Here is a 27,052-nt window from a genome sequence, read left to right as displayed (position 1 = left end):
CATCCCCCTCATCCCCCTCATCCCTGCCTGCACCCCCCCAGCCCTGCCTGCATCCCCCTCATCCCCCTCATCCCTGCCTGCACCCCCCCAGCCCTGCCTGCACCCCCCCAGCCCCGCATTCCTGCCCCCGCTGCGCGGCACAGCGCCTGCCCCACCCTGCACACAGCACCAGGACAGGTGCCACCAGGATGGGGGGGGGACAGCACGACGGGAGGGGGCCCACCCTCGCCCCGCTGCCCTGGGCCCCCAGCACCCTGCCCGTCTCCTGCACACCCCCAGCTGGGGAGGCCTCTGTGGGTGCTGGGGGGGGGGGGGGGGCCATAACGGGGGGTGCAGGGTCCGGCCAGGGGTGGCCACACCAGGAGGGAAACTGAGGCAGAGCAGAGAGCAGAGCCGGCGCCAGCAACGGTTCATATATTTATTCATAAGCCAAGTTATCAATAAAAAAGTTCCATACTAAAAGGCCTTTACATAGAGTTTGCTGTTCATAAAACCTTTGTGTTTTTAATCCTTTTTTCCTTTTTTTCCTTTTTTTTTTATTGAATTTTTTTTTTTTTTTTTGTCTTGTGTTTTTTAGTGTTTACACTGGAAAAGCCCCCGCCGCCGCGCGGCCTGTACACATTTACAGCGGCGGGCAGCGGCGGGCAGCGGCGGGCAGGGCTCGGCGGGACGGGCCAGCGTCCGCCGGCACCGCGGCCACCCCGCTATTGCACTGGGGCCGGGCGGTGGTGGCAGCGGGACCCCAGGGGGGGGGCCGGGAGAGCCGCCCCGCCAGCCCCCCGCCCGCCTCCGTGCCCGAGCCGTGCCGGGGGCCGAGCCCCCCGCCCTGCCGCCGCGTCCCCCCTATATACAGAGCTCCCCCGCTGTCCTCGTCCCAGCCAGGCTGGGGGAAACAGTGCACTGAAACGGAAACACGCCCCCCACCCCCCGTCCCATATTATTATTATTCTTAATTTTTTTTTTTTTCCTTTTTTTTTTCCTTGGGTTTTGTTGGGTTTTTTTTTTTTTTTTTTTTTTAGTTGGTTTGTCTGTTTTCCATAAAACTTCCCGGAAGAAATACAATATTTACACGCAAAATAAATAGAACAACACACCTGATTTCTGCTTTACCTGCTGGCAAACAGTCAGAGGTACTAGGGAAAGTATGGCTTGTAGGGGACCCCCCCGCGCCCCCCGCGACAACGACGATGCCCCCCCCCGGCTTCCCCCCCCCCACCCCGCACCCCCCGGGCTTTGCATAACGGCCGGGAAGGAGCCCCGCGGCAGAGGGGGTGCCCGGGGCGGGGGGGGGGGCTGCCCGTCCCCGTCCCCCTCCCCGCGCCCGGGGGGGTCAGCAGAGGATGGGCACCCCGTCGGCGGTCACCAGCCGGCCCGTGGTGGGGTCGTAGGTGCCCGCCAGGTAGTAGAGGTCCTGCCGGTCCTGGTACTTCTTGCTGCGGGTCATCTGCTCGTAGTGCTCCCGTCCCACCACCTGGCACTTGTGGGAGATGGTCTGCACGTCGTTCTCGTCCTCGTGGCACGACTGGTACAGGGCGTTCTGCAGGGGACGACACGGCGTCACCGGCCGTCCCCCTCCCCGTGCCAGCGTGTCAACACACCCCCCCCCCCGCCCACCCCCTCACCTTGCCGTCACTCTGCCGCTTGCCCAGCTTGGTCTCCTCGGGGTGGTAGAACCACTTGACCTTGACCACCATGTTGCTGCCCCAGGACTCCCACATGCTCTCGATGCGCCCGATGTAGGGCAGGTTGGGCCGCCCGGCCGAGAGGAAGACGGCGCAGTCCCCGATGCGCAGCGTCTCCTTGCCCCGCACGATGGCCTTGTAGAACAGCTTCCGTGCCTTGCCCTTCATGCCCCGCCGCTGCAGGGGGGGGGGGAGCGGGGGGTCAGGGATGGCACACGGACACACACCCCCCCGACTCCGCATGCACCCGCCCCGCCAGACCCCGGGCACCCGGGGAAAGCAGCGCTGAACCGAGGCGGGGTGCTCCCGCGCCCACCCAGCCCTGTGCACCCCGCAGGCACCCTGCCCCGTGCACCCAGGTTCCACAGCTGCTGCAACCAGCACCCCGCCCGGGGAACCCATGTTGACGTCCCGTGCGTGCCGGTACCTGGCCCTGCGCACCTGGGTGCCACGGCTGGTGTGCCCAGACACCCTGCCCTGCAACCCCCGGCACCCTGCCGTGCACCCATGCACGCTCCCCAAGCACCCTGCTCTGTACCCATGCACCTTGCGCCCGCGCCCATGCCCCATGCACCCTGCTGTGCGCACACGGGCACCCTGCCATGCGCCCCACGCCGTGAACCCCAGCCCATGCCCCATGCACCCTGCCATGCACCCATGCACTCTGGCCCGTGCACGCTGCACCCCACCCATGCACCTATACACCCCGTCCTGTGCACAGAGACACCCTGCCAGGCACCCACGTGTCCTGCCCCGCACGCTCTGCGCCCACACGCCCTGCCCTGCGCCCACGTACCCCCCACCCGCACCCCCCCACGTGCCACAGGCCCTGCGGCCGCTCCTCCTCCCGTCGCCGTGCCGAGCGGTGGGTGCCTGCGGCGGGCGCCGGCCGTACCTGCGTGGGGTTCCCCGACCACCTCCAGAGCTGGCGCGCGGGCAGGAAGGCAGAGATCTTTGGCCGGTTTTCCACCGAGGGCAGGCGCTGCCTCCGGGAGAACTCTTTGGCTTTGGAGAAGCTGAGGGCCTCCTTGCGCTTGAGCTTGGCCTTGGGGCCGGCGGCGGCGGCCTTGGTGAGGAAGCAGCGCTGCGGCGCGCCGCTCTTGGAGCGCAGGGCCTCCGGCTGCGCCAGCAACGCCGGCACCGGGTGGGAGAGGCAGGTCTGGAGCAACAGCGTGGAGTCCTCGTCCTCGGAGCTGTAGGAGGAATCCTCGTTGTCGGAGGAGCAGAGGCTGGAGGTGGAGACGGAGCCGGAGCTGGAGGAGGTGGAAGAGCCCGAGGAAGAGGAGGAAACCGAGAGGCGCGTCATAAAGCGCGAGGGCACGTCGGCGCCCAGCCCGCCCGCCTCCTCGTCCTCGTCCATGTCCGAGTAGGAGCTGTGGCAGTCGCTGTCGCAGTTCAGGGTGAACTCGGCCTGGCCCGAGTATTTCCGCAGCGCCAGCCCCACGGGCAGCTGGTGCACGGGCGCCCGCCCCTTCCTATCCTTGCCTGCCAGGGCCGCGTGGGCATAGCCGTGGCTGGCCAGGGGCCGCTCCAGCTTGGCCCCAAAGTCCTTCTCAGCCAGCAGCAGGGCCTTGCAGTTCTTGTTCTTGGGGGACGTCACCCCTTCGTGGTCCAGCTTGACCAGGTACTCACTGCCTGCCTTTCTCCGGCTGCTTTTGCCCATTTCTGCCTCCAGCCGCTCGGCCTTCTTGGAGCGCAGGAGTTTCTGGGCAGCCGGCAGCACCAGCCCAGCCCCAGCCCCGAAGGAGGCGTAGGAGCTGGCGATGCGGCTGAAGGAGTCGGCCCCGAAGCCGTTGCCGAAGACGGGGGCGGCGAGGTGGTGGTGGTGGTGCACGGGGAAGATGGCCTCTTTGGCCCGCAGCTTCTTGGCGCTGCCGTTGACCTGGAAGAGGTTCTGCAGCACGGCCGTGCCCTTGCTCGCCGCCTTCCGCTTCGTCTGCGCCACCGCCGACCAGCTCAGCAGCGGCCCGCCGCGCCGCCCCAGGAAGGGGTCGCTCAGCACCGGCGCCTTGCCGCCCGACAGCACCTCCGCAGCTTTGCCTGGTGGGAGACAGGGGGTCAGGAGGGGCCGGCGGCCGCGAGGGAGGACGGACAGACAGGCAGGGGGAGGCGGGGGATGCTCCAGGACTGTCCCCATCCCTGCACGTCCTTCCCTGCGGCCTGATCTCCATTTCCCCGGTCGCTGCAGGGGAATCCCCTTCCTCCATCCCCGGCCCTGCACCCTTCCCTGCATCCTGCCATACCCTGCTCCCAGCCCCCTGCACCCCATCTTTCCCCGCATCCCCTCCCCTGCCTGCATCCCTGCCTGTCTCCCTGCCTCCTATCCACGCCTGCATCCCAGCATCCTTCCCTGCATCCCCTCCCCTGGCTGCATCCCAGCACCCTTCCCCGCATCCCAGCACCCTTCCCCGCATCCCGCCATCCCTCACACGGGCGCTGCCGGTGCCACCTCCCTTGGGCACCCTGGGGGAAGGTGGTCTGTGGGTGGCAGCCCCCCCGTACCGCTTTTCTCCTTGCCAGCCGCTTTCTTGCCCGAGTTCTTGGGGGGCTCGAGGCCGTCATGGCGGTCCGGGCAGAGGCTGGGGGGCAGCTCGCTGGGGGGGGGCACGTCACTGCACGACCGCTTTGTCCGCCGGCAGGAGCTGGAGACCAGCAGCGCGGGGGATGGCTCGGTGCCTGCGGGCAGAGCGCGGGGTCAGGGCCAGCCCCGCTGCACCCCCCCCGCCTGGCCCCTGCCCGCAGCCCCGACCCACTCACACTGGATCTTGAAGTCAGGGGGCAGCAGGCGGATGTTGGAGACGGCGATGTGCCCTGTGTCCCCGTCGTCGAACTCCACCATCACCGCCTCGGGGTCGTCCTCCTCCTCGTCGCTGGAGGAACCTGCGGCACAGGGAGTGCCGTCAGGCTGGCGCAGGGGGCCCCGACACCCTCCCCGCCCCACCGGATGTCTGCGGCCGCTCCTCACCTTGCACCACGTTCCCCGGGTAGAGGCACCGGGATTTCTGGCTCCAGTAGGCGCAGACGCGGGTGCCCGGCGGGAGGCTGCGTCGCGACTGGGGCCGGATGTCGAGGACCTGCGAGGAAGCGGCGTGCTGGGCTCCGCGGGGTGCGCTGCCCACCGGGACCCCCGCCCCGACCCCCCGCCCCGCTCACCGCCTCCTGCAGCAGCTGCTCCTGCGAGTAGATGCGCTGCCGGTTCCCCCGCTCGCCCTCAATGATGATGCTGTAGCTGGGGACAGGGCACAGAGTGGGGGGCTCAGCACCCGCCTGGCCGCTCCGGCATTCCCACCCACGGCAGGGACCCCCGTCCCGGCCCCCACTCACATGTCGGGGGGCTGGATGGTGCGGACGCTGCCGGCGTAGAGCAGGCTGTCCTCCTTGGGGATGAGGATGTGCAGCCCGTCCTGCAGATCCTCCTTCTGAATGGCGCAGGCGTGGGGCAGGGGGGAGCGGCGTCCCCCCCGCGCCGCCCCCGCCAGGCAGCCGCCCTCCTCCTCCTCCTCCGAGAAGCTGCTGTTGTCGTCGAAGTCGAAATCGTCCTCCACGGTGAAGCTCTCCAGCAGCTTGCTGACCGCTCGGCCCTTGCACTGCGGGAGAGGGAGCTCAGGGGGATGTGTGTGTGCATGGGGGGGTGTCCGTGCCGGGGCGGGGGTCCGGTCCCTGCCTCTCACCTGCTTGGTGGCCACTTTGCTCTTCACCTTGGCCAGCTTCTTGCCCTTGCTCAGGATGGTCTTGGCGCTCCGGGGGGAGAGGGCCAGCGAGAGCGTCCCGTTCTTCCGCTGCGAGAGGGGGGCTCAGAGCCGGCCGACGGCCTCCCCCCCCCCGCCGCGATCCCAGCCCTCTGGGGCCCACCAGTGCTCCCAACCACCCCAGCCCCTGCACCCCACGGTCCACGGGTGCCCCCCACCCTCTGCCCCCCGCGCTCACCCTCAGGGCTGACTGCAGCACCTTGCTCTTGCGCGTGGCCTTCTTCAGCCTCTCGCTGGCCAGGCGAGCCCCCTCGTCCCTCGGCCCAAAGTGCCGGGGGTCGGTGCCGGCAAAGAGGCTGCCGGCGGGGGCCGGGGTGCTGGGGCCGCTGGGGGCCGGCAGCCGGAGGCTCTCCTTGGGCTTGGCCTTCAGCTTCTTCTTGCCGCCCTCCTCGCAGCCGCCCGCCTTCCGCCGCGCCGGCACCTTCTCCAGTTTGCCAGTCCCCGGCTTCACCGGCCGCCGCTTGATCTTCACCTCGCCCTCGGGGCTGCCGAGGCGGCAGGGCCCTGCGGGGGAGGGGGGGTCGGGGCTCAGGGCACCCCGTGGGTGACCACCCAGCCCCTGTGCGCACACTGAGGGGGTCCTCATCGCCTGTGTGCCCCCAGCATCTCTGTGGGGTGATCCTGTTACCTAGCAGTCCCTGCCTTTCCTTCTTCTTCTTCGCCTTTTCGTTGGCCTCCATCTTGACCACGGAGGACGGGGAGGGTCCGAGCACGGCCACGGGAACTGAGGGCAGCAGGGACAAGCCCGGATCATCGTCACCGTCCTCACTGTCCGTGTCCCCGTCGTGTTCGTCTGCGAGAGGAGGGGGCAGCAATAAGGGTCCCTGCACCCAGGGGTGGCCCCTGCACCCCTCCATGCCCAGGGAGAAGCTGCTTCCCCATGCAGGACGGGGTGGGCTGGGGCTGCTCCCAGTCCTGGGGGACCCTCTGGAACAAGCCACCCCCTGACACCTGCAGCTGGGTGCACCCTCCTCTCCCGGCCCCCCGGCCCCCACTCTGCACCCCAGCCCCATGCCGCACCCCCAGCGCCGTGCCGGACCCCCACCCCCAGCGCCGTGCCAGCCTTGCCTTTGAAGCCCGCTGGCTGCCGGGGGTCGGGGTCCTGCGGCTGGTACTTGGTGGCCTTGGAGCTCTTGGGCCGGGACAGCTTCTTCTGGATGCGGCTGCCGGGGTTGGGGTCTTTCCGGCGGAAGGGGCTGATGCCGGCGGGCAGCCCTTTGCTCTTCACCTTCTGCTTCAGCTGCGACACCTTGTGAGCCACCTTGCAAGCCAGCTTGCCCTGCGAGCCGCTCTTCTTGCACCGCACCTTCTCCTGGGGGATACAGGGAGGCTCAGGAGGGGGCCGGGACCCTCCTGGCCCCGGGGCGGCCTTCGCCGGTGGTGGGTCCGGACTCACCGGGGAGCCCTTGAGGCTGCCGAACGCCGCCTCGGCCAGCTTGCTCCTCTTCTTCTTGGGCTCGGGGTCCCCCCGCAGCTCGGCACACAGCAGCGACAGGCTGGTCTTCACCGCCCTGGCGGGGAGCGCGGCGTGGGCACGGCGCCCGCCAGACCCCCCAGATGGATCCTGCAACCCCCCGGGATGGATCCTGCACCCCCGGTGGGATCCTGCACCCCCCCCCAGCTGCATCCTGCACCCCCAGCCCGATCCTGCACTCCCGGTGGGATCCTGCACCCCCGGCCGCCGCCAGCCATCGGCTCCCTCCCTTCTTCCCCGTTCCCCCCCTCCCCGTAACCTTCACTCGCTCACTAATGTTTTGTGACATAAAACCTAGAGATTAATTTTTTTTTTTTTTCTTCCCCTCCGTCTTAATTGAAGGAACCATTTAGCGCAGATTTAACTGTTATTACCGAGCGGGGGGGGGCCGGGGGCCGCGCGCGCACACGCGCTCCAAGCGTGTTTGGACTCGCTCGGAGGATTTATGCAAATGGGCCTGTCGGGAGAGGCAATTTGTAGCAGAGAAGGACAATTATACAGGGCCCGGGAGTGGGGAAACGGCTGCGCCGGGCGGCTAATGGGTAATAATAAAGCGCCGGCAGCGATGAACACCGCTGCAGCGTGACCAATGGCTTTATACGGCGCAGATAAAGAGGCTTTTATGCAACGCTGCTCCCGCCGCCGGCGGGGGGGGGACACACGGTGCTGCCGCCCAGCCGAGCACCCCCGCAGCAAGCGGGAGCGCGCCGGAGCGAGCGGCCGGGCCCTCCCCGAAACGTGGCGGCTGCTGGAGCCGGGGGGAATGCGATGGGGTGGCCCCGGAGCACCGCCACCCCCGTGGCAGGACGGGCAGACCCCCCCCCCCTCCGGCAGCAGGGCTGGTGGCCGGTCCCCGGGGACAAGGAGGGCACGCGGTGCCGGTCACTCACTTGACCTTGCGGCTCTCGGCCCTGCCCAGCGTGCTGGAGTGCTTGCGCTTCCTCGGCCGCCCCGGGCCGCGCCGCGCCGGGCTCCGGGAGCTCTCATCACGCCTGCAGCCGTGGCAAGACCGGGGGCACCCTGAGCCATGCGGCCACTACAGACGGTGCCCCTCCGCCGAGCCGGGCTGAGGACGGCCCCAAACTCATCGCACCGGTGACTACCACTGCAGTCCCACTTGTCGGAGGGTGCTCCTTCCCCGGCCTCCCCGCTTCCCCCAGGCTGTCTCCCCCCTGTAACCCCCCCCCAGCCTTGGGACCCGACCGGGACGGGGACCTACTCGTGGTCATGCCGCCTCTGCAGCTTCACCAGCTCCCGCTGCTTCTCCTTGTAGCGGCGCTGGAGCTCGGCCAGCCGCATCCGCACCTCCACCTCCTGCGTGTTGAGCTGCTCGATGGCCGCCTTCAGCGGGCAAACCTGGGGGCAGGGGGGTGGGCAGCTGGTAGCGCCAGCAGCCTCAGCCCCGGGGCTGAGACCGGGCACAACTCATCCCACCTCCCGCCCCCGCCGCACCCAAGGAGACACTCACGGCCTTGGTTTTGGGCGTCCAGGTGTACTTGCGGCGGGGGATGCGGGCGCGGGGCGGCGGGGAGGTGGGCAGGGGGCTGAGCGCGGGGGGGCTGCCCTCTCGGCTGGCCGCCTCCACCAGCGACCAGGCGGCCGCCACCGTGGCCAGGTTCTGCAGGTTGAAGGCCAGCAGGTCCTCGTCCTCCCCTGCCGGGACGGGAGGTCAGCGGGGCTGGTGCAGGACGTGACCCGAACCCCTGCGCTGCCCCACGCGCGCTCTTGTGCAACGGCACGTGCATGCGTGGCACGCCACGGTAGCGCCGGGACCGCTGCCAGGGCCATGCGGGGTGAGGAGGGGTGTCTGTGGGGCAGGGGGTGCCGTGGGGCCGTGCCATGGGTGCCACGTATGAGCGGGGTGCCTCGGGGGGCTGCGGGGTCACGCAGGGGGTGGCGGAGGGCAGGGGGACGGTGCGCAGGGCGCTGTGTGCGTGGCACAGCCGGCGTCCCCGGGTGGCCGTGGGGCTGGGGGGGGCCGGGGCCGGGCACGCAGCGGCAGCCAGCGATGAACTCATTGGCGAGCGGAGCCAAGGCCAGGGCCGGGAGGGACGTGGTGACGCGCCCCATCCTGCCGCCCCACCTGTAGCGGGCCCCACGGCCACCCCCCACCCCACAGCGTCACGGCCCCACGCCACGCAGGGCCACGGGCAGCACCGAACGCGCGGGGCCCCGCCGCCACACGCCCGCCCTGCGCCACCCGCCCGCGGCAGCGCTGGGGACGCGCCAGGACGGCCTTCCCCGCCGGGGGCCCCCGGGATTCCCTGGGGAAGCCGAGCCGGGAGGGAATCCCGGCGCCTGCCTGGAGCCAGCGCTGGAGCAGAGCCCCGGAGATGGCCCCGGGCTGCGAGCAGGGCCTGGCCGCCGGGCACCGCACCACCGGCACGCACGCAACGCGCTTGCTCCTCTGCCGCCAGCGTGCATGCCGCCCCACGCCGTAAACGGGCACGCAGCCCTTCGCTGCCCACACGTGTGTGCAGCTCCCGGCACGCGCACAGCCCCCTTCCCCACTGCACAACACGTGCACCGCCCAGCCCTGCTCGTGCAAGAGCTTGTGCAAGAGCAGTCCCGCTCCTGCACACTCTGCACAGCCCCGCTACTGCACACCCGCTGCACAGCTCCTCCGTTGCACACGCACTGCACGACCCGTCTGTTGCACACTCTGCCCAGAGCACCCGCTGCACACCCCCGCGGGCAGGCAGCACCGTGGGCAGGGGGCACCGGGGGACGCCGGGGGGGCAGGGGGCACCACGGGACACCGGGGGGGCAGGGGGCACCGGGGGACACCGGGCAGGGAGGGGGCACCGGGGGGCAGAGGGTGCCGGGGGGCACCGGGGGCTGCTCACCTTCCAGGGCCAGGTCGCAGCGGCGTCGGCGCAGCTCCAGGTCGGCGAGCTCGCTGAGCAGGGCGATGCCAGGGATCCCTGAGGCGCGGGGGGTGGGCGAGGGGGGGGCCGGAGGGGGCTCCCCGGGTGAACCCAGCGCCGGCAGCTCCCCCAGGTCGATGCCGGCAGCGATGAGCGCCTCCAGCCCGCCCAGGCAGCCCTGTCGCCTGTCAGGGCTGTCACCATCCTCCTCGTCGCAGCTGTCCTCTGGCTCCGAGCCATCGCTGTCACCCTCCTCCTCCTCCTCGTCCACGGTGGGGGGCAGCGGGGAGGCCCCCACCACGGGCACCGGGTGCTGCTGCTCCGGCGGGCTCTGCTCCGGCACTCCCTGAGCCGCCTCCCGGCACACCCCAAAGGCCACCGGCACGCGCTCCTCGGTGGCCCCCGCGGTCGGGGCCGGCCCCCGCTCCCCACAGAGGGGCCCCGGGGCGAGGAGGAGGTGGTGGCGGTGCAACAGTACCCCGGGACCCTCGGCCATCGCCCCCCCGGCCGGCGGCTCCCGTGGGGGGCCCGGCTCCCGCAGCACCTCCCCGGCGGGGCTGAAGGTCCGGGACTGCTCGGGCTCATCCGGCGGGGAGCCGGCGTGCATAGTGTCGGGGTCGGCCGGCTCGGCGGAGTGCGCCTCGGAGAAGCCCATGCCGGCGGCAGGGTAGCTGTAGCCGGGGGGCAGGTCTGTGGGGAAGCAGGTGATGCTCAGTGGGGACCCCCCGGCACCACGGCCACCCTCCTCCTCCTCGCCCCCCCCGGTCCTACCTGGCTCCAGGGACTTGGGGTAGTCGCGGGGCGGCTGCCCCTCTCCGCGCTTGTCCTCGCCGTCGCTGCCCTTGCTCTGGACGGGCAGGGGGCTGTCGGCCGGGGAGCGGGGGGCCACGGCGGAGCTGGCGGCGGGGCAGACGGGTAAAGTGCAGGGGGCCGCGGGGAGGGTCACGGGGCATTTGGCCGGGTGCCGCAGGGCCGGAGAGTGGCAGCAAGGGGACAGCTTGGGGGGCCCGGGGGCCGCTGAGGACAGGCCCTTGGCCGGGGGGTTTAAGGCAACTGCTTTGTGGGAGGGTTTGAGGGGCTTCTCGGGACCCCCGTCCTCCAGCTCCAGGGGCTGCTCCTCCGGCTTCCGCTGTGGGGGACACCGAGGTTGGCACACACCAGCCCCACTGCCCGGCCCCTGCCCCCCAGCCCTGCCCAGCACCCTACAACCCCGCAGCCCCCAGCCCAGCCCCACGGCCCAGCCGCTGCCCCCCAGCCTGGTCCCAGCCCCCCAGCCCTCCATCTCACCCCGTAACGTCCCACCCCCCAGCCCCTGACCCTGCACCCCAACCTCAAACCAAACCCAGATCCCTCCAACCAGCCCCAGATCCGCCCCCAACCCCTCACCCCCCCCCCCGCCCCCAGCCCCACAGGCACCTGGACGTGAGCCTGGCGCTGGATCTCGAGGGCCTGGGCCGCCCGCTGCTGCTGCTGCAGGGCATAGAGCTCCTGCTGCCGCAGGAACTGGGAGCGCGAGTACACGGGCAGCTGCCCCGTGTGCTGCAGGTGGGTGCCGGGGCCCCGGCCCGGGTACATCGGGGGCCACAGCGACGCCTGGTCCATCACGTCGGCTGCCGGCGGTAGGGGGTCAACCGGGGACCCGCCTCGGGGTCACCCTGCCAGACCCCAGTGGTGCCCCCCCCTAACCCTGCAACCCTGGCAGCACCCCCAGGGACCCATCTCTCACCTCTGCCAGCACCCACAGTGTCCCCGTCTCCCACCCCTGCACCCCAAGTTCTACAGGAGCATCCAAAGGGACCCATCTCCCACCCCAGGCCCCTAATAGCACCCACAGGGCCCCCCCCCATCTCCCACCCTTGCAGCCCCAGCAGAGACCCCCACCTCCCATCCCTGCACCCCAAAAGCACCCACAGGGACCCCACCTCACCCCCCAGCAGCACCCCCAGCCCCAAACCCCCCAGGACACCCCAGCCCAAGGCAGGGGTGCCCATGGCCATCCCCCCACCCCATCCTCACCCAGCGTGTGGGGGGTGCCGTGGGCGGGGGGCTCGGTGGGCAGGATGACGAGCTGGGCGGGGGGGTCCTGGGAGAGGGGGAAGACGGGCTGCATGGTGCTGGGCATGGAGGCGGGGAAGGCGGGCGGCAGGTTCTGGTGCAGCGCGGGGTGGCCGATGCCTGCAGGGCCGGGGGGGGGGGGCTGTCAGCACCAGGGTTGGGGGGGCAGCACCCCACTACCGGGGTGCTCCGGCAGCCCCCCCCCCATCCATCGGCGGCACTGACCGTAGGAGTGTCCCCCCATCCAGATGGAGGGGCTGCGGGTGCGGGGCAGCCAGTGCGTGTGTGCCGGGTGGGCATGGGCAGCGGGGTCCCCCCCGAGCTGCCCCGCCGGCAACGAGGAGCCCCCAGCGATCATCAGATGGGGGGTCAGCTCCCCGGGACACCCCCCCGACGGGTGCATCCGAGCAAACTCCACCAGGTCCTTGTTGTCCCTGCAGAGAGAACAGGGAGACAAGGCGTGGGGCAGCGTGCCGGCACCGTGCCCCACGGGGACGACCCCAGGCGGGCAGGGACCCCCCCCCGGACCCCCCGACACGGCACTTACTGGAGAAGGAGCTCTCGCCCCGGCAGCCCCAGGCGCTCCTCACAGAGCCGGCCCCGCTCCTCCTCTGCCTCCAGGTCGATGAGGTGCATGGGCCGCGCGGTGCCTGCTGTGCCGGGGACAGGATGGCAGTGTCAGCGCGGCACCGCCAGCCCCCCGCCACCACCCGGGTCCCCCCCCCGGCCCCTACCTTTAATGCCGGTGACAGCCCGGCCCTGCCTCCCGGAGCCACCGCCGCCACCATAAGCGGGCTCGGGGCGCCCGAGCGTGTCCTTCTGCCGCGCCACGGCCACGGCGATGCCAACGGGCGGCTGCCGCACCTCACCCTCGCCGGGGGCCAGCCCGTCGTGATCCCGGCCGCGGGCACAGTCCGGCCGCTCCAGCTCCGGCTGCCCCTTCCCCGGGGGGAACTTGGCGTCCTGGTGGGCGCAGCTGCCCTTGACACCCCCGAGCCCGACGAAGGGGGGGCCCTTCTGCCCCCCCAGCAGCGCCTGGTTGCTGTATTTCAGCAGGTTCTTCATGGCCGAGACCTCGTCCGGGGCGGCCGGCACCTCCTGGCCCAGCACCGGGCCCTGAGTCATCAACGCAGCCTGCTGCAGACTCGTGCCGAAGGGGTCCAGGTAGGGCCCCTTCCGCTCCTCCGCCACGGCCAGGGGGGGCCCCTGGCCCTGCACACCCCAGGGGGGCAGGGGGGGCCCGCCGTAGCCCAGGGCGCTCAGCTCCAGGGGCTTACGCTTGCCCTCAGGGCCGGCGCCGGCCACCTCCGCCTCGGGGTGCTGCTGGTGCCGGATGCGTGCCACCTTCTGGGGAGCTGGCCCGGGGTGGGGGTCCTTGGGGGGGCCCTTCTCTAAAGTGCAGCAGGAGGGGCCGACCCGGACGCCCAGCGGGTCGGGGCGGGCGGCACGGGAGCAGTCGGGTGCCGGCGGCACCTCGAAGTAACCCTTCTCCAGAGCACCCTTGGGTGCCGGGCCCCGGCTGGCAAAGGGGGGCCCCTCGGCCGCCCCCCCGCCCAGGTACTCCAGCCCCTTCAGCCGGGTGCCGGGACCCCCCCACTCCAGCCGCCGCTCCGCCGGGCCCTCCGCCTTCAGAGGGTGGTGGAAGGGGCCACCATAAGCGGGCGGGGGCTCGGCCCCCGCCTCGGCGTGCCGCTCCTTGCCCTCGGCACGCTCCAGCCCACCGGCCTCCGCCGCCACCTGGAAGGAGCGGCTCTTGTCCGTCAGGTGTCCCACCGAGGGCACCAGCGTGGCCCCGCTCAGCTTCAGCTCCCGGCCGGCCGGCTCCGGCAGCGGGCACAGCACCTCGGGGCCGGCGTGCAGCTGCAGGCAGGGGAAGGAGCCGGCGGCGGGGCCGAGCGGGGCCGGCCCGGTGGGCACCGCATAGGAAACGGCGTGGTGCAGCATCTGCCGTCGCTCCACGCACTCGCCGTAGGGCTGGGGCGCCTCGGGGATGCCTGGCTCCCGCTCGCCCCGGCACGGCTCCTTGGCGCTGCAACGGCCGGCGCGGGGCAGGGCGCTGCCGGCACAGCTGGGCAGCACGGCGCGGCCGGCGTCGCCCTCCAGCCCCTTCGCACCCAGCAGGCAGGAGGCGAGGTGCTTGGGGCGGCCGTCGCCGGTTCCCCGGGGCGGCAGCCCCTCCTTGCAATGCCCCTCCGGCGGCACCGGCAGCACCGCTTTGTGCCGCTCCTTGGGGTCCTCTTCGGGCGGCCGCTCCTTGGGGTCCCCCTTGCCCGCCTTCTCCTTGCCCACCAGGAAGCGGTCGTAGTCCTTGGGGGTCTTGGGCAGGGGTCCGGCCTCCCGCTCCCGGCTGCAGGAACCAGCGGGGGGCCCGGGGGCGGCACGGGCGATGCCGGGGAAGCCGTGGCCGGTGGGGAGCAGGGCGGGTTGGGCAGGCAGGTTGCGCAGGTAGAAGTTATCTGGAGGGGAGGGCGATGGGTGAGCCCCCCCGCAGCCCCCCCGGCAAACAACGGCGTGATCCCGGCGCCCAGGACCGCAGCCGTGCCAGCGCCGGCTCCCCGCTAACGAGGGGAGGAGCGTGGGGGAAGGCACGGCCTAATTAGCTCCATTTCCCACCCAAACAATGTTCCCTATTAAGCATCCGCCACAATATTGTGAAAAGCGAGAGCGGCGGCGGCGGCTGGGACGGGAGCCCACCACCCCGCGCCCGCCGGCCTCCTTCTTCCCTGGGGACCTGGCGCTTGCTCCGCCACCGGCCCCCCACCCCGGCGCCGGGCATCGGCACAGGGAATGGGCGCTGAGCCCCCCACCCCTGCCCGGCAGCCTCTCCACCGTCCCCGGCCAGGCTGGGGACACGCGCCCCCATGGGGGACCCTGGCCAACCCTGGAGGTTGCGGTGGCACCGCGGCGCCGTGCCAGGACCCCGGTACCTGCCTTTCTGGCTCTCGTAGAAGCGGTGCTGGCCATAGAGGACGTTGCTGTTGCCGTGGTGGTCCAGGTGGCTCATGGGCAGGAAGGTGGAGGCCAGGCTCCCGGAGAAGCGGGGGTACCCTGGGGCTGGGGGCAAGGCGGTCAGAGGGGCGGGGGCACGCCCGCGGGCGCACCGTCCCCCGCGGCATCTCCGTGCCGTGCCACGGCACACACCATGCTGCAGCAGCACGGCCACGCACCCCTCCGGGTTAGAAGTGCTTTGCCGGAGCCTGTCACCTCCTCTGGGCCGGGGACCCCCCCCCGCCCCCCCAGGAGCTGCCACTGCGCTGAGACCCCACAGACTCGTGGCGGCAGCGGCCGTATCACGGCAGCTCGGCCCGGCCCTTGCAGGCTCGTTAGCCGGCGCGCTCGGGCGGGTTGTCTGTCAGCGGCGGGTGCTGCGCTCCCAGAGCCGCGTGTGTTGCCCGGCCCCCCCCGTGCCCCCCCCCGGCGCGCCGCGCAGGCCCCGGCACGCCGGGAGCCAACTGGCAGCCGGTCAAACTACCAGCTGGGCCGGCTGCCAGGGCCCTGCGCCAATACCACCTCCCCGCTCCTTAACTCTGTCAGCCCTCGCGCCGGCTGCTCAGGTGGGGATGGCAACGCCGGCGTGCCACGGGGCACCGGGGGCAGCACCGGGCTGCGGGGAGCCCCCTCCGCCACCGCGCTGGGGCGTCTGTTTAATCGGGGCTGCGCACGCTGCCCTGGGGGTCCCTGTGGTGCAGCCTGCCCCGGCACGGGGGTCCCTGCCGCAGGAGGGGAGCGCACCCCCTGGTTCGTCACCAGCGACACGAGCTGGCCTGGCCTCAGCCCGGCTCCAGGCGCGGGGCGGGGGTCTGCAGCCCAGCACGAGCCTCTCCGCCCTGCCCCGAGCCCCGACTGCGGGGGGCTGAGCCCAGGCCCCGTGTGTGCCCAGGGGGGCCTGTGGGGCACGCTGCTGGCTGTGCCCCCGCCGCTGCCACCCTGAAGCTCGCAGCGTGCCAACCGCGTGCCCGTGCCGGCCGCCTGCCACGACCACCCCGTGTGTGCCAGCGCCTGGGAGGTCTGAACCCCATCCGCGTAGGCGCCGGCTGGACGTCACCCACCGGCACCGGGCAGAGCCCCAGCCGCATCCTGGCACTCGGCGGGGACACCCCACGGGGACACCCCGCCTCCCCGCCCCGGGGTGCTGCCACCCATCTGTGCCCCGGCGGCCGCTCACCTTCGTGGGAGTGCGAGAACCAGATCTGGGAGGTGCCGGAGTGGGGCCCGCGGAAAGCCGGCTCCGGGGGCGAGGCGGTGGGGCCGGTGGGGTGGCTGGGCGCCCCCGAGCCCAGGCTGCTGCTCAGGAAGCCCCCCATGAAGGAGGAGGCGGGCGCGTTCCCCATCAGGCCGCTGCCGGCTGCGGTGGGAGAGGAGAGAGTCAGGGAGGGCTGCCCGCGCCCCCGCTCGCACGCCTGCCCCGCGCTCTCCACGCTCACCCGTGCACGCTCATGCACACGTGGCTGTGCACAGCACACGCTGCATTTGTGCATCCCTCATCCGTGCACGCTGCTTGTGCACGCGCGTCCCTCGTGCGCACACCCTCCGTGAGCACGCGCGTCCCTCCTGCGATCACACCCCTCGTGCATGCAGGCACCTCGCATCCCCTCAGCCCCGCAGGGCTTGCACACGCACCGGGGCGTGCGAGGGGCACCGCTGCCCCGCCCTGCCCCCATGGGCACGCCCTGTGCACACACGTGTGCCAGCACACGGGAGGCTTCGCACACACACGAGGCTCCCCACGCTGCAGCTCCCTTGCCAGCCCTGAGCCGCTGCAGGACATCGGCCGCCCCCGGGACCTGGGCTGTGCCGTACCGTGCCACGGCGAGCGCGGCCACGCCGCTCCCAACACGGGCAGCCGCTGCCAGAGCCCGGCTGGGGACACGGGGACAGTCACCTGTGACCGGGGCAGCGGGACATCGCGGGGGGCACAGAGCCGCATGTCTGTGCATATGTGTGCACGTGCACGTGTGTACACGTGTGCCAGGCGAGGGCAGGCGTGCGGGCAAGACACTGCCGACACGGGAAGCGCGTTGCAGGGGGGCAGCCCCCACCCTGTCCCCGGTGGCCTCCCCCGCAGCCCGGGGGCCCCCAGCACCCCCCGGGGAGGCCCAGGCCGCCGCTCCCCATCCCGGCCGAGCCGTGAGATCATGGTGGAAACATCGGAGCCAGTGGCCAGCGGCCGGGCGGGCCGGGAGGGAGCCGGAGCGGGGGGAGCCAGCCGCCCCTCGCCGCGTGGCTCCGCTCCCCGCGTCCATGTGTGCGCCGACGTGGGCTGGCGGGGCCGCGGCCGCCTGCCCCCTCCCCGGCATGGCTCGGCATGGCTCGGCGCGGAGGAGCCCAGGCTGGCCGGCCGCCCGGCCGGGGCAGGAAGCGATGCTTTGCTCTCTAAGCCGGCCCACGCTCCCCGGCTAATCCCTCCGGGATGCCTCTGGGATGAGTGTCGGGATGTGGTTTCAGGCAGCTCGCTCCTTCCTGTGCCGGCCGGCCGGGGGCCGAGCCCGGGCAGGGGCCGCGTGGGCCGGGGGCACGGCCGCACCCTGCCCGTGGCCCTGGGAACCGGCACCGCACACCCCCCCGGGGCCGGACGCTGTCCCCCGCGCTGGCACGCACCGGGATGGGTGGGCACGTCCCGCCGCCACACCACCGCATCCCGGAGGAGCCGTGCCCGGTGCTGCCCGCGGCCAACCGCCCCGGCGCGCCCCCAGCCCCGGCCGTGCCGGGGGACCCCGCCGCGGGGCGTGGAGCCGGCAGCGTGCTGGGCGGCTGTGCCGGGCAGGAAGCCGAGGTTTCCAGAACGAGCCTTTTCTGGAAGCTGTGAAACAGGCTGTAAAAAAATAAACACCCCCCCTCTGATGGCGGCGGGGCCGGGCTGGCGCAGAGTGTCCCGGCGGAGCTGGCGGGGCCGCGGCCGCCGCTCCCCACACCTCCCACCCGCTGACTCACGCCCACTGGCACGGCCGGATCCCTCGGCGCGCGTTGGCCCCGCGGCCGGCCGCGCTGTTCCCACCCGCCTCGCACGCCTGCACGCACGTTCACCTCAGCCCCTCGCACACTCGTGCCCAGTCCCGTGCTGCCACGGCTCGGCATGGCACGGCACAGCTCAGCATGGCATGGCACGGCACGGGGCACAGCCGGAGAGCATCCACGGTGCCGGGATGGGTTCCTGAGACTGTGCATAACTCATCTCACTCGTGAGCGGGCAGTGCCGAGGAGCCCCGTGCCAGGGCGGGCGCGGTGCCGTGGGGCCAGCTGCCAGCACGGGGCAGATGGGCAGCGGGGTCCCACCCCGGCCCCCCCCGCCACCCCCCAGCATCGTCAGCCGGGAACTCCCTGGCCGGGCTCCCCGGGGCCAGCGCCGTGAGTCAGCCCTGTGGGCACTGCTCCCGGCTCCGGCACCGGCACGGCCGGTGAGAAAATCCCCTGTGCCAGGAGCCAGCAGGGACGGAAGGGTGGTCCCAGCCACAGTCCCCCACCGCGGCGGCTTTTTGGGGGCTGCGTGAGGCTTTGTGCCTCGTACCCACGCCAGGAACCGCGGAGCTCCGGCACAGCCACGCAGGCACCGCGCTGGCCACGGCCACCCCACAACCGCCCCGGCACGGCCCTGGTCACGCCACACTTGCCCCCGCGGTGTGGCCGGGCAGGGAAACCGAGGCAGGGCAGGGGACGGGGGTGTGCCGGTGGGTTTTGGGGCTGGCGGCGTCCGGGACCCCCCGAACGGGGTTGGGGGGAGGAGGCAGCCGGAGGAAAGGGTTGAGGGAAGCGAAGCCGCTTCTCCCTCATCACCAGGAAACCGCAGCCGGGGCGGGGGGGCTTTTCGCCTGGGCCCCAAATCCACAGCGGGACACAGATGTGACGAGCACGCCGGGTCTCAGCAGGACTGTACCCACTGCGCTGGGGACGGTGGGGCAGGCTGGGGCAGTGGCGGGAGCTGGGGGGCCGGGGGCCGGCGGGGGCTTTGTGGGGCCGGGGTGGGTGTGTGTGGGGGCCGCAGCCCCGGAGGGGGGGGTCACTCCGGCCACGGCTGCTGCGGCCCGGCAGGTTTCTGGGCAGGGGGCCGGCAGCGGGGTCCCCAAGGCGGCGCCGTCAGGAAAGGGTGGGGGTCCCCAGCCCCCCGTCCGGGACGCCCCACCAGCTGTACCTCGCCAGCCCCCCCCAGCGCAGGTGCATGGCTGCACCCCGCACCCTGAGATTTAGGGGCTCCATTTCGAGGAGGGAGGCGGGGGGGGTTGCAGCCCCCCGGAGCCCCGTGCGCGGCCTGGGCGAGGTGACGGCCCCCGGGTCCCCGCGTCGGCGGGGACGTGCGCGGGGCGCGGGGTTGGGTTACTCCCTCGGCTATTTCGGGGCTGGAACATTCCTAGCAGGGCCCGGGCCGCACACGGAGACGCCGGGAGCTGGCAGGGACCCTCCCGCACCGTGTCCCCACAGCCGGGCATCCCGGGGGAGATGCCACCCCCAGTCCCCGGACCCGGGCAGGATGCGGCCCCCAGGTCCCCCCTGCATCCCACCACACGCTTTGCAACCCACGCGGCCCCTTTAAATATTTGGCAAATAGGAAATAAGTGTAATATAATTTCCTCGGTGTTATAATTTAAGATTAATCCATATTGTTATGGCACTAAATAAATGCTGTAATATTGAAATGCAGTTCAAATTAGCTTGACAGAGTGCCAGAAGTACAATTAAAACGTTATCCGATGGGTAATCACACGGCAGTCGCTCCGTGCTAAGTGCCACTCGCAAGCTGTCGCCTTTCGACGGAGGGAAGGGGAGGCTGGAGATGCCGAGAGGCTGCGCGCTGCCGCACGCTTGCACGCCGGCCGGGGCCACGCGTCGCTCGGTGCACACTACTGGCGTGCTGCTCGCACGGCCGACGCACGCAGCTTGCACGCTGCTCACGAGGACGGCGCACGCTGCCCGCACGGCCCAGTGCATGCGGCTCGGTGCACGCTCCTTGCACGGCTGGTGCATGCCGCTCGGTGCACGCTACCTGCACGGCCGGCACACACGACTTGCACACCAAACGCACGACTTGCACACCAGACGCATGCGGCTCGCAAAGCCCAGAGGCCATTTTGGGAGCAGCCGCAGGCCCGGCACAGGCCGGGGCCGCAGCGCAGCCCGGGAGGGCCCAGGGGGTCCCGGCATCCCACCCTGCGCAGCCCCACGGGGGTCCGGCGGTGCACGGAGGCCAAGCACGTGCCCCCCCCCCCCCAGAGGACCCCCCGAAACTTGGGGCCCACGGTGACCCCGTATCACGTGCAAAGCCCTGCAAAGCATCACACCCGCGGGGTCCCGGGCTGCCCGTGCACGGAGCAGGAGGGAGCAACCCCGAGGACTCGTCCTCCCCCTGGGGCTGGGGGACCCCAGCACCCAGCGGGGTCGGATCCTGCCCCGGGGCGATGCTGTGGGACAGGCAGGGGGGCAGGCAGGGGGGCAGGCAGGGCCACGCTGTGCCCATCTGTTTCGTTTTATGGAGCGGATAAAGAAGAACTCCAAGAATGAGATTATTGGGTGAGTGTTTATTTACCGCCGGGGCGGGGGGGGCGGGGGGGGGCAGGGGGGTGCAGCCCATGTAAATCTCTGCAGAGTCACCGAATCGCCAAATCCTGCTATTTTTATTTTCTGCTGTAATTCCCAGCTTGGCTGTCGCGTATCGCTGCCATCAGCGCCGGGAGAGGAACCGGCTGGGGGGGGGGCGGGACACGACACACAGGATGACACGGTGACACCCTGGGCTGGGGGGGTCCCGAGGAGCTGGGGGTGCCCAAATGCTCCGTGGAGCCCGTCTGCACCCCCAGTCCCCCCTCAGGGGGTCAGCCCCAAGCCCGCCGTGCACGCGGTGCTTGGCCCACGGAACCCGGTGGCAGCAGCGCTGCCCCCAGCCCCCCCCGGCACGGGACCCCCCCAGGTCAGGCAGCCCCAGATGCGCAAGAACGGGAAGCAAAGGCCGGGTGCCCGCAGCCCGGGGTGCTGAGACCCCCCCCACATTCCCCCAGTTCGGGGCAAATCACCGCGTTTACCGGCAGTGACCGGGGCGTGCAGCAGCTGTCCGGACCGTGCCGCGCGGCTGCTCGGGCTGCCCGTCCCCCCGTCCCCGGCACGCAGCAGCGGCTCCACGCCGATCCAGCTCCTCGCTAATGAGCAGATGAACCCACTCCAGGGTGACTCCACGGGATCTGGGGTTCTCCGCATCCCGCATCCCGCTCTTCCCGCCGGACACGGGTGTCCCCCGGCCCCAGGGCGGCTGACGAGAAGCAGAGGAGTTCATCTCAAAATCTGTTTTAACTTTGACACCTACTTTTTAAAACGCAGCCCGTGCAGCGGCAGGGCCTCGCGGTGCCGAGGAGGGGAGCGGGGAGCCCCCGCACCATGGCTGTGCCGGAGCCGTGCCGGTGCTGTGCCGTGGCCTCCCAGCCCCTCGTCAGACCCCGTATTTGGTCATTAATGGGGAAGCTGCAATGTGGAGCGGCTGCAGCGCTGGCACCCAGCCCCGTGCCCCCACCCCAGCCGGGGGCCGCCGTCCCCACCTGCCCCCCACCGTCGCCCCCAGCTGCGCCGGGGAACCGCGCAGCGCCCGGCCTGAGCCCGGCCTGCAACTTAATCCAGGGAGGGGGACAGCTGCAGGAGCCCCGCCGGCCGCCAGCGCCACGCCGCCGGCTCACCGCCGGGCTGCACACCCGCACCGGGCTGCACACCCACACCCGGCTGCAAACCGGCACTGCCGCGGCGAGGCTGCACGACCGCACCGGGCTGCAAACCCACACCGGGCTGCAAAGTGCCGTGACCGGGCTGCAAACCGGCACCGGGCTGTAAACCGGCACCACGGGGGTCAAGCTGCACACTGGCCCCGGACTGCAAACCTGCACCGCCGCGGCCAGGCTGCACGCCGGCACCGCCACGGCAGCGGCGCTCCCGGCAAAGCCCGGCGCTTGTGCGAGCCCCCCCCCCGGCACTGTTATACACTGCAACGCACCGAGGGCTCTGCCGCGGTGACAAACAGCCCGACGCGATCTCAACTATATATTAGTCCATAAAAACGTCAGAAGGGCAAAAATGGAGGCCCTGGCGTAAAGCACGGGCTCGGCTGAGTTTCCCACCCCCCTGCCCGCGGAGGCGGCGTTGGGACCCTCGGCCCCGCTCGGCACAGGGGTCGGCACGGGCATGCGGGGGCAGTGGGACCGCGGCCCCCAGCCGGGCTGTGCCCCCGGCAGAGCCGCAATCGGGGAGCCGGAGCTGCACCCCGGTCCAGGCTGGGCTGCCGGCAGCTCCGGGGGTCCCCGGCCCCTCCAGCCGCCCAGCACCGGGCACGGCCACGGCTCTCCGTGCTCCGGCCCCCAGTGCTGTCTTGCACCATCATTTGCATGGTCCCGGTGCCAAAACCAGACGCAAACCGAAGCATTTGTTTGCAATAACTGCGCAGCCCTGAATTATGGCTTTAATAAAATCAAGCTAAACAGTTTTTATCTCCCCTTCCCAGGGCGGCCTCCGGCCCCCGGCAAAGGCTCCTGGGAGGTGTAGTCCGGCCCGCCGCCGGGAGCCATTTGGGGGAGCGTGGCCAGAGCCCCCCCGGCCGGCGCGGTGCCCCGGGGCTGCCGCGTGCCGTGCCGGCACCGCCGCCGCTACGGCTGCCCGGCAAACCGCGGGCTGGCTTTATTTGCTGGGTGGTGTAATTATCAATCATCGGCGTTAATTACCGCTCCGCGCGCTGCCACGGCTCCCGGCCCCATGGTACCGCCGTGCCGGGGGGACGCCAGGGTGCCAGGCCCGGGGACCCCCCTCCCGCCGGCCCCGGCACCACGCTGGGCACTAAATTATCATTTTTATTCGCTCGAGCAACGTTCCCGTACGCGCGGCAGCCTCCGAGCGCGGCTCGCCGGGAACAGCTCCGGCTGCGCCGGCCCTGCCAAAGCCAGGAATATTTTTAGCTCTTTCTGTTGTTGGGTTTGGCTTCTCCTTTTTTTTTTTTTTTTTTTTTTTTTTTTTTTTTTTTTAAGGCAAGTTTCTGCCGGGGTATTTTTAGCCTGATCCATGTTATTTTAACAACCTCCGTTGCATTCGGGCTCCCATGTGTCGCCCAGGCCCCGGCGGGCACAAGGGTCCGGCCGCCGCCGCAGGGACACCGCCACGCCGAGAAGCCAAAGGGAAGCCAGCAGCACCCCAGCACCGGCGTCCCCCGGGGATCTCCCCCCCGTCCGGCCACCACAAGCCAGAGAGGGGCCGAGCCCCCACCCTGGTCCCCCACCCTGGGGACGGGCACCGAGCCCCCATTCGGGCCCCCAGAACCCCCAAGCCGGGGGGACGCCAGGGTGGCCCCCCGCAGCCCGGCGGTGGTCCTGAGGGGCTCGGCGGCAGAGCAGGGGCCGCCGGCACAAAGCGAAACCGCCCCGGTCGCGGGCCTGATCCAGCGCCGCCTCCCCGGCACCCCCCGGTGCCCCCCGCTTTCCGCCTCCTTCCAGGAGCCTTGGGCCCCCGCCACCACCCCCCCGCGCCGGCCCGGCCTTGCCCCCCGCCCTAATCCACGCACTAATTGTAATCCCATTAAAGCAGATATAATTTTATTAGTATTCACAGCTCATCAAGGCGGCGACAATAACCGGCGCTGCCGCCGTGCCGCGGCGAGAAAACCGCCTGCGCTGGCAAGAAGCGGGGGGCCCTGGGCAGCGCCGTGCCGAGCCGGCACGCTGCACGCCGGAGCCGGCCCTGCTACCGCTTCGGCTCCGTCCCGGAGCTCAGCGGCAGCGGACCGGCTCCCCACCGCCTGCGCCTCGCTGGCTGCCCCCGCACCCTGAAGCTCCCCTGGGCCGTGCACCCCGTTTTCTACCCCCGCACCCCGCTTCAGCCCTGCACAGCCACAGCCGAGCGCCCTCCGCGCGCCGCCGCCGCAGACAAAGCCGAGCGGGCTGCGCGCATCGTGGATGCCGGCGCGGTGGCCGGATCCGGCGAGCCCCGTGCCGGTGCCAGCGCGGTTGGCCGTGCCGCGCTCAGCCGCGCGCTGGGCTTTGTCCGTCTCCGGCAGGACACCAGCTGCAGAGGGGAACGCACGCGCTGCAAACCCCTTCTCACCCTGACACTTCGGCGCTTTATATAGAGCCGGGGTTCGCTGGCCTTTCCCCGCCACCACCGCACCACGGCACCGCTGCGCCGGCCCCGCGCATAACGGCCTCCTTGTTCGCCCAGAAAGCGCTTCCTTGTTCATGCACCGGGATCTCGCCGGGCCGGCCCGGGGGTCGCGTTCCTCCCGCGCCGGCAGAGCGGGCAGGCGGGGAAATGCCCCCCCGCGTGCGGGAGCCCCCGCACGCCCACCCCCCAAAAGCACCGGCCGCGGTGACAGCGGAATCAGCACAAAGGGGAGGCCGAGCCACCGGTGCCGCGCCGGGCCCCCCGCGCCCCTCCCGGACCCCCGCGCCGCGGCCGCCCCGGCCCCTCTGACCTGTGTGCGTGGCCATGGAGATGGGCGCGGGGAAGTACTTGGTGGGCTGGAAGTGTCCGGGGGGCTGCACGGCACCGTGCGCCGAACCCGCCACACGCCCCGCGCCGTGCCGGTGGCCCAGGCTGCCCCGCTCCGACAGCAGCCGCGGCGGGGGTGCGAAGTCACGGCCGTCCATGCCGGGGGCACCCACCCACCCGCGCGTTGCCCACGGGGGGCACGGCGGGACGCCGACGCGGCTCCTCGGCGCGGCTGGCGATCCTCAGCGCCGCGGCGGGCCGGGCTCGGTGGCGGCGTGCCGCGCTCCGCGCCGGGGCTCCCGGCTCATCCTCCGCTCCTGGCACAAGGGAGAGAAAGGAAAGCGTGAGAGCGTGGCCAGGCCGGGGGGTCGCAGCCCGCCCCCCCGCGTCCCCAGGCCCCCCGCGCCCAGATCCCCAGTTTCCCCAGTACACAGCCCCTTTTTCCCCAGTATCCCCCGTGCACGAGGCACCCGCTTTCCCCGGTACCGTTCGCGCAGGGTCCCCGATTTCCCCGCCATCCCCGGAACGCACACCCCCCCCCCCCCCGCACCCCCCCCATTTCCCCAGTACCCCCGTGCACGAGCCCCAGTTTCCCCAGTGCCCGGACCCGCCGTGTCCCCGCCGCTCCCGGAGCACGGCCCCGGCCTCCCGCCCGCCCCGCCCCGCCGCTCCCGGTACGCGGCTCCCCCCGGGCACGGCCCCGCTCCGCCGGCCGCCCCCCGCTCGTTGTTCTCCCCGCTCGCCCGGGGCCCGGTTCCCCGCTGCTCGGGCCCCTTCTTCCCCCGGTGCACGGCCCCGTCCTTCCCCCGCCGCCCGGGCCCCGGTTCCCCGGTGTTCGGCTCTTTTATTTTCCCCGCTGCTCGGGCCCCGTTTTCTCGCCTTCTTCCCCCCCCCCCCCAACCCCCGCTGCACCGACCGTATTTCCCCGGTGCCCGGACCCCGGTCGCCCTCGGCTTCTCCGCCGCACGGGCCCCCGTTTCGCCCCGCTCCCCCCGGTGCACGGGCCCCCGTTTCCCGGTGCACGGCGCCCTCCTCGGCCCCGGCCTCCCCGGTGCACGGGCCCCGTTTCCCGTTGTCTGCCCGGTGCCCTCCTCCTCCCCCCCCGGTTTCCCTTCTCCCCGGGCTCGCACGGCCCCGTTCCCCCCCCCCCCCCCGGTGCACCGACCCCCCTCTCCCCGGTGCACGGCGCCTTCCCCTCCCCGCTTTCCTCCGCCCGGGATTGCGCGGCCGCCGCTCCGCCGTATTTGACCGGTGCTCGGTCCCGTCCCCCCCCACCCCACCCGGTGCACGGCTCCGGTACCGAGCTCCCCCCCCCCCCCCCCCCGCCGGAGCCCGCCCGAAGCGGCCCGCAGGCCGCCCGGTGCTCCGGGCCCGCCGGGGCATTGTTCTCGGCAGCGCCGGGGCCGGCGGGCCCGATCCGGCGGGGGAGACCGCGGCTGCCGGGGCCGGGCCGGGCCGCGGCGAACAAAGGGGCGCGGAGCAGCGAGCGCGGCCGGGAGCCCCCCCCGGGCCCCCCCCCACCCCGGGCCGGGCCGGCGCGTCCCGGGGAAACGCTGCGGGCGGCGGAGCGAGCGGGGCCGTATTGTGCGGGGAGAGGGGGGGGGCGGCGGAGGGCATCCCCGGGAGAGAGAAATACACGGACAGCCAAAAAAAAAAAAAAAATATTAAAAACATTTTAAAAAATGTGTATTTTTTAATAAAATAAAATTGAAGAAAAGCAATGTAAAAAAAACAAGGCATTTTTTTAATTGAGAAAAAAATTGACGCGAAAAAATTTTAAGGGGAAATAATTTATAGGAAAAAAAATTTTAATGGCAAAAAGATTCAATGCAAAAAATTGTTTTGATGCACGAAATTTTACGGGAGGGATTTTTAACGCAAAGATTTTCAGGTCGGAAAAAAAAAAATAAATATTTTAACGCCCCCCCCAAAAAAAAAAAAAATTAAAGCAGAAAAAAAAAAATTTAACGCCAAAAAAATTAAGGCAAAAAAAAAAAATTGTAACGCAAAAAAAAAAAAAAGCGAAAAAAATAAAAACACCAAAGGGCAAAAAAAAAAAAAAAAATAAAAATAATAATAATAATAAATAACAACCCCCCGAACACCACCACAAACCCACCCGCACGATCGCAGTTACTTACCGGAGGGGCGTTCCGTGAGTGCGGTCCCGCCGGCGCGGGGCGGCCCTGCCGGGGTGCGCAGCGTGCTCCTGCCGGTGCCCGTGCACTGCCCATGCACCGGCTGCTCCTGCAGCAAAGGGAACCGGCGGTGGTGCGGGGGGGGGGGGAGGTGGGGGGGGGGTGGTGTGTGTGTGTGTGTGTGTGTGTGTGTGGGAAGGAGGGGGGGTGTGGGAAGGGAGGGGGGAGTTTGGGGGGGGGGGGTGTGTGTGTGGGTAAGGGGGGGGGGGGGGGGGGGACCCCGCCGCGCCTCCCCGCTCACGCCGCGCACTCCGGAGGGGCGACGCGCCCCGCATGCTAATAAGCGCGTGCCCCGCGCGCGCGCGCCCTGATTGGCCGCCGCGCGGCGCTCGCGCCCCGCCGGCTCAAATCCCCTCCCCTTCCCTTTCTCTCTCTTTTTTTTTTTTTATTTTTTTTTTTTTTTAATAAGCCACGCCTCTCCTCGCGCGCCTTTCAGCCTCAGCCCTCCTTCTTTTTCTTCCAATAGGCTGAGGCCCCGCCAGCCTCCGACCAATCAGAAAGGGGAAAGGGGGTGGGGTTAAGACGCTAAACGGCGGCGCCTAATTCAAGCCCGGTGGATGAATGGGAGGGGAGGAGGGAGGAACGCGCATGC

The 27,052-nt window shown here is 70.8% G+C and overlaps 1 protein-coding gene across 1 annotated transcript; it reads right to left on the bottom strand.

The window, feature by feature from the left end:
* Positions 1-404: 404 nt before the first annotated feature.
* BAHCC1 (BAH domain and coiled-coil containing 1) lies at positions 405-26,530 on the bottom strand. The gene is made up of 27 exons (XM_075770906.1): positions 26,404-26,530; positions 24,246-24,579; positions 15,993-16,172; positions 14,759-14,881; positions 12,562-14,283; positions 12,375-12,480; positions 12,053-12,261; positions 11,789-11,947; positions 11,189-11,382; positions 10,544-10,901; positions 9,752-10,462; positions 8,374-8,558; positions 8,125-8,261; positions 7,796-7,897; positions 6,828-6,942; positions 6,500-6,743; positions 6,060-6,224; positions 5,610-5,935; positions 5,354-5,461; positions 5,007-5,269; positions 4,836-4,911; positions 4,648-4,756; positions 4,440-4,562; positions 4,185-4,358; positions 2,578-3,722; positions 1,623-1,859; positions 405-1,537 (listed from the first exon to the last, which is right to left on the bottom strand). Exons 2-27 carry the CDS (start codon positions 24,418-24,420, stop codon positions 1,331-1,333), a joined length of 7,653 nt encoding a protein of 2,550 aa, XP_075627021.1. The 5' UTR covers positions 24,421-24,579; positions 26,404-26,530; the 3' UTR covers positions 405-1,330.
* Between the last annotated feature and the right edge of the window lie 522 nt (positions 26,531-27,052).

This window comes from Balearica regulorum, chromosome 18 (assembly GCF_011004875.1).
Source record: "Balearica regulorum gibbericeps isolate bBalReg1 chromosome 18, bBalReg1.pri, whole genome shotgun sequence".
In the NCBI taxonomy this organism is placed as follows: Eukaryota; Metazoa; Chordata; class Aves; order Gruiformes; family Gruidae; genus Balearica; species Balearica regulorum.
This window is presented reverse-complemented; position numbering and strand designations above follow the sequence as displayed.

Bases quoted from the DNA above. Each gene is read 5' to 3' on its own strand.
- BAHCC1 (XM_075770906.1), bottom strand. From the start codon at position 24,420: ATGGACGGCCGTGACTTCGCACCCCCGCCGCGGCTGCTGTCGGAGCGG. The intron at 8,559-9,751 runs GTGAGCAGCCCC...CCGTCCCGGCAG, and splicing joins CTGCGACCTGGCCCTGGAAG to GGGAGGACGAGGACCTGCTG. The intron at 6,943-7,795 runs GTGAGTGACCGG...GCTCCCCGCCAG, and splicing joins GCCGAGAGCCGCAAGGTCAA to GGCGGTGAAGACCAGCCTGT.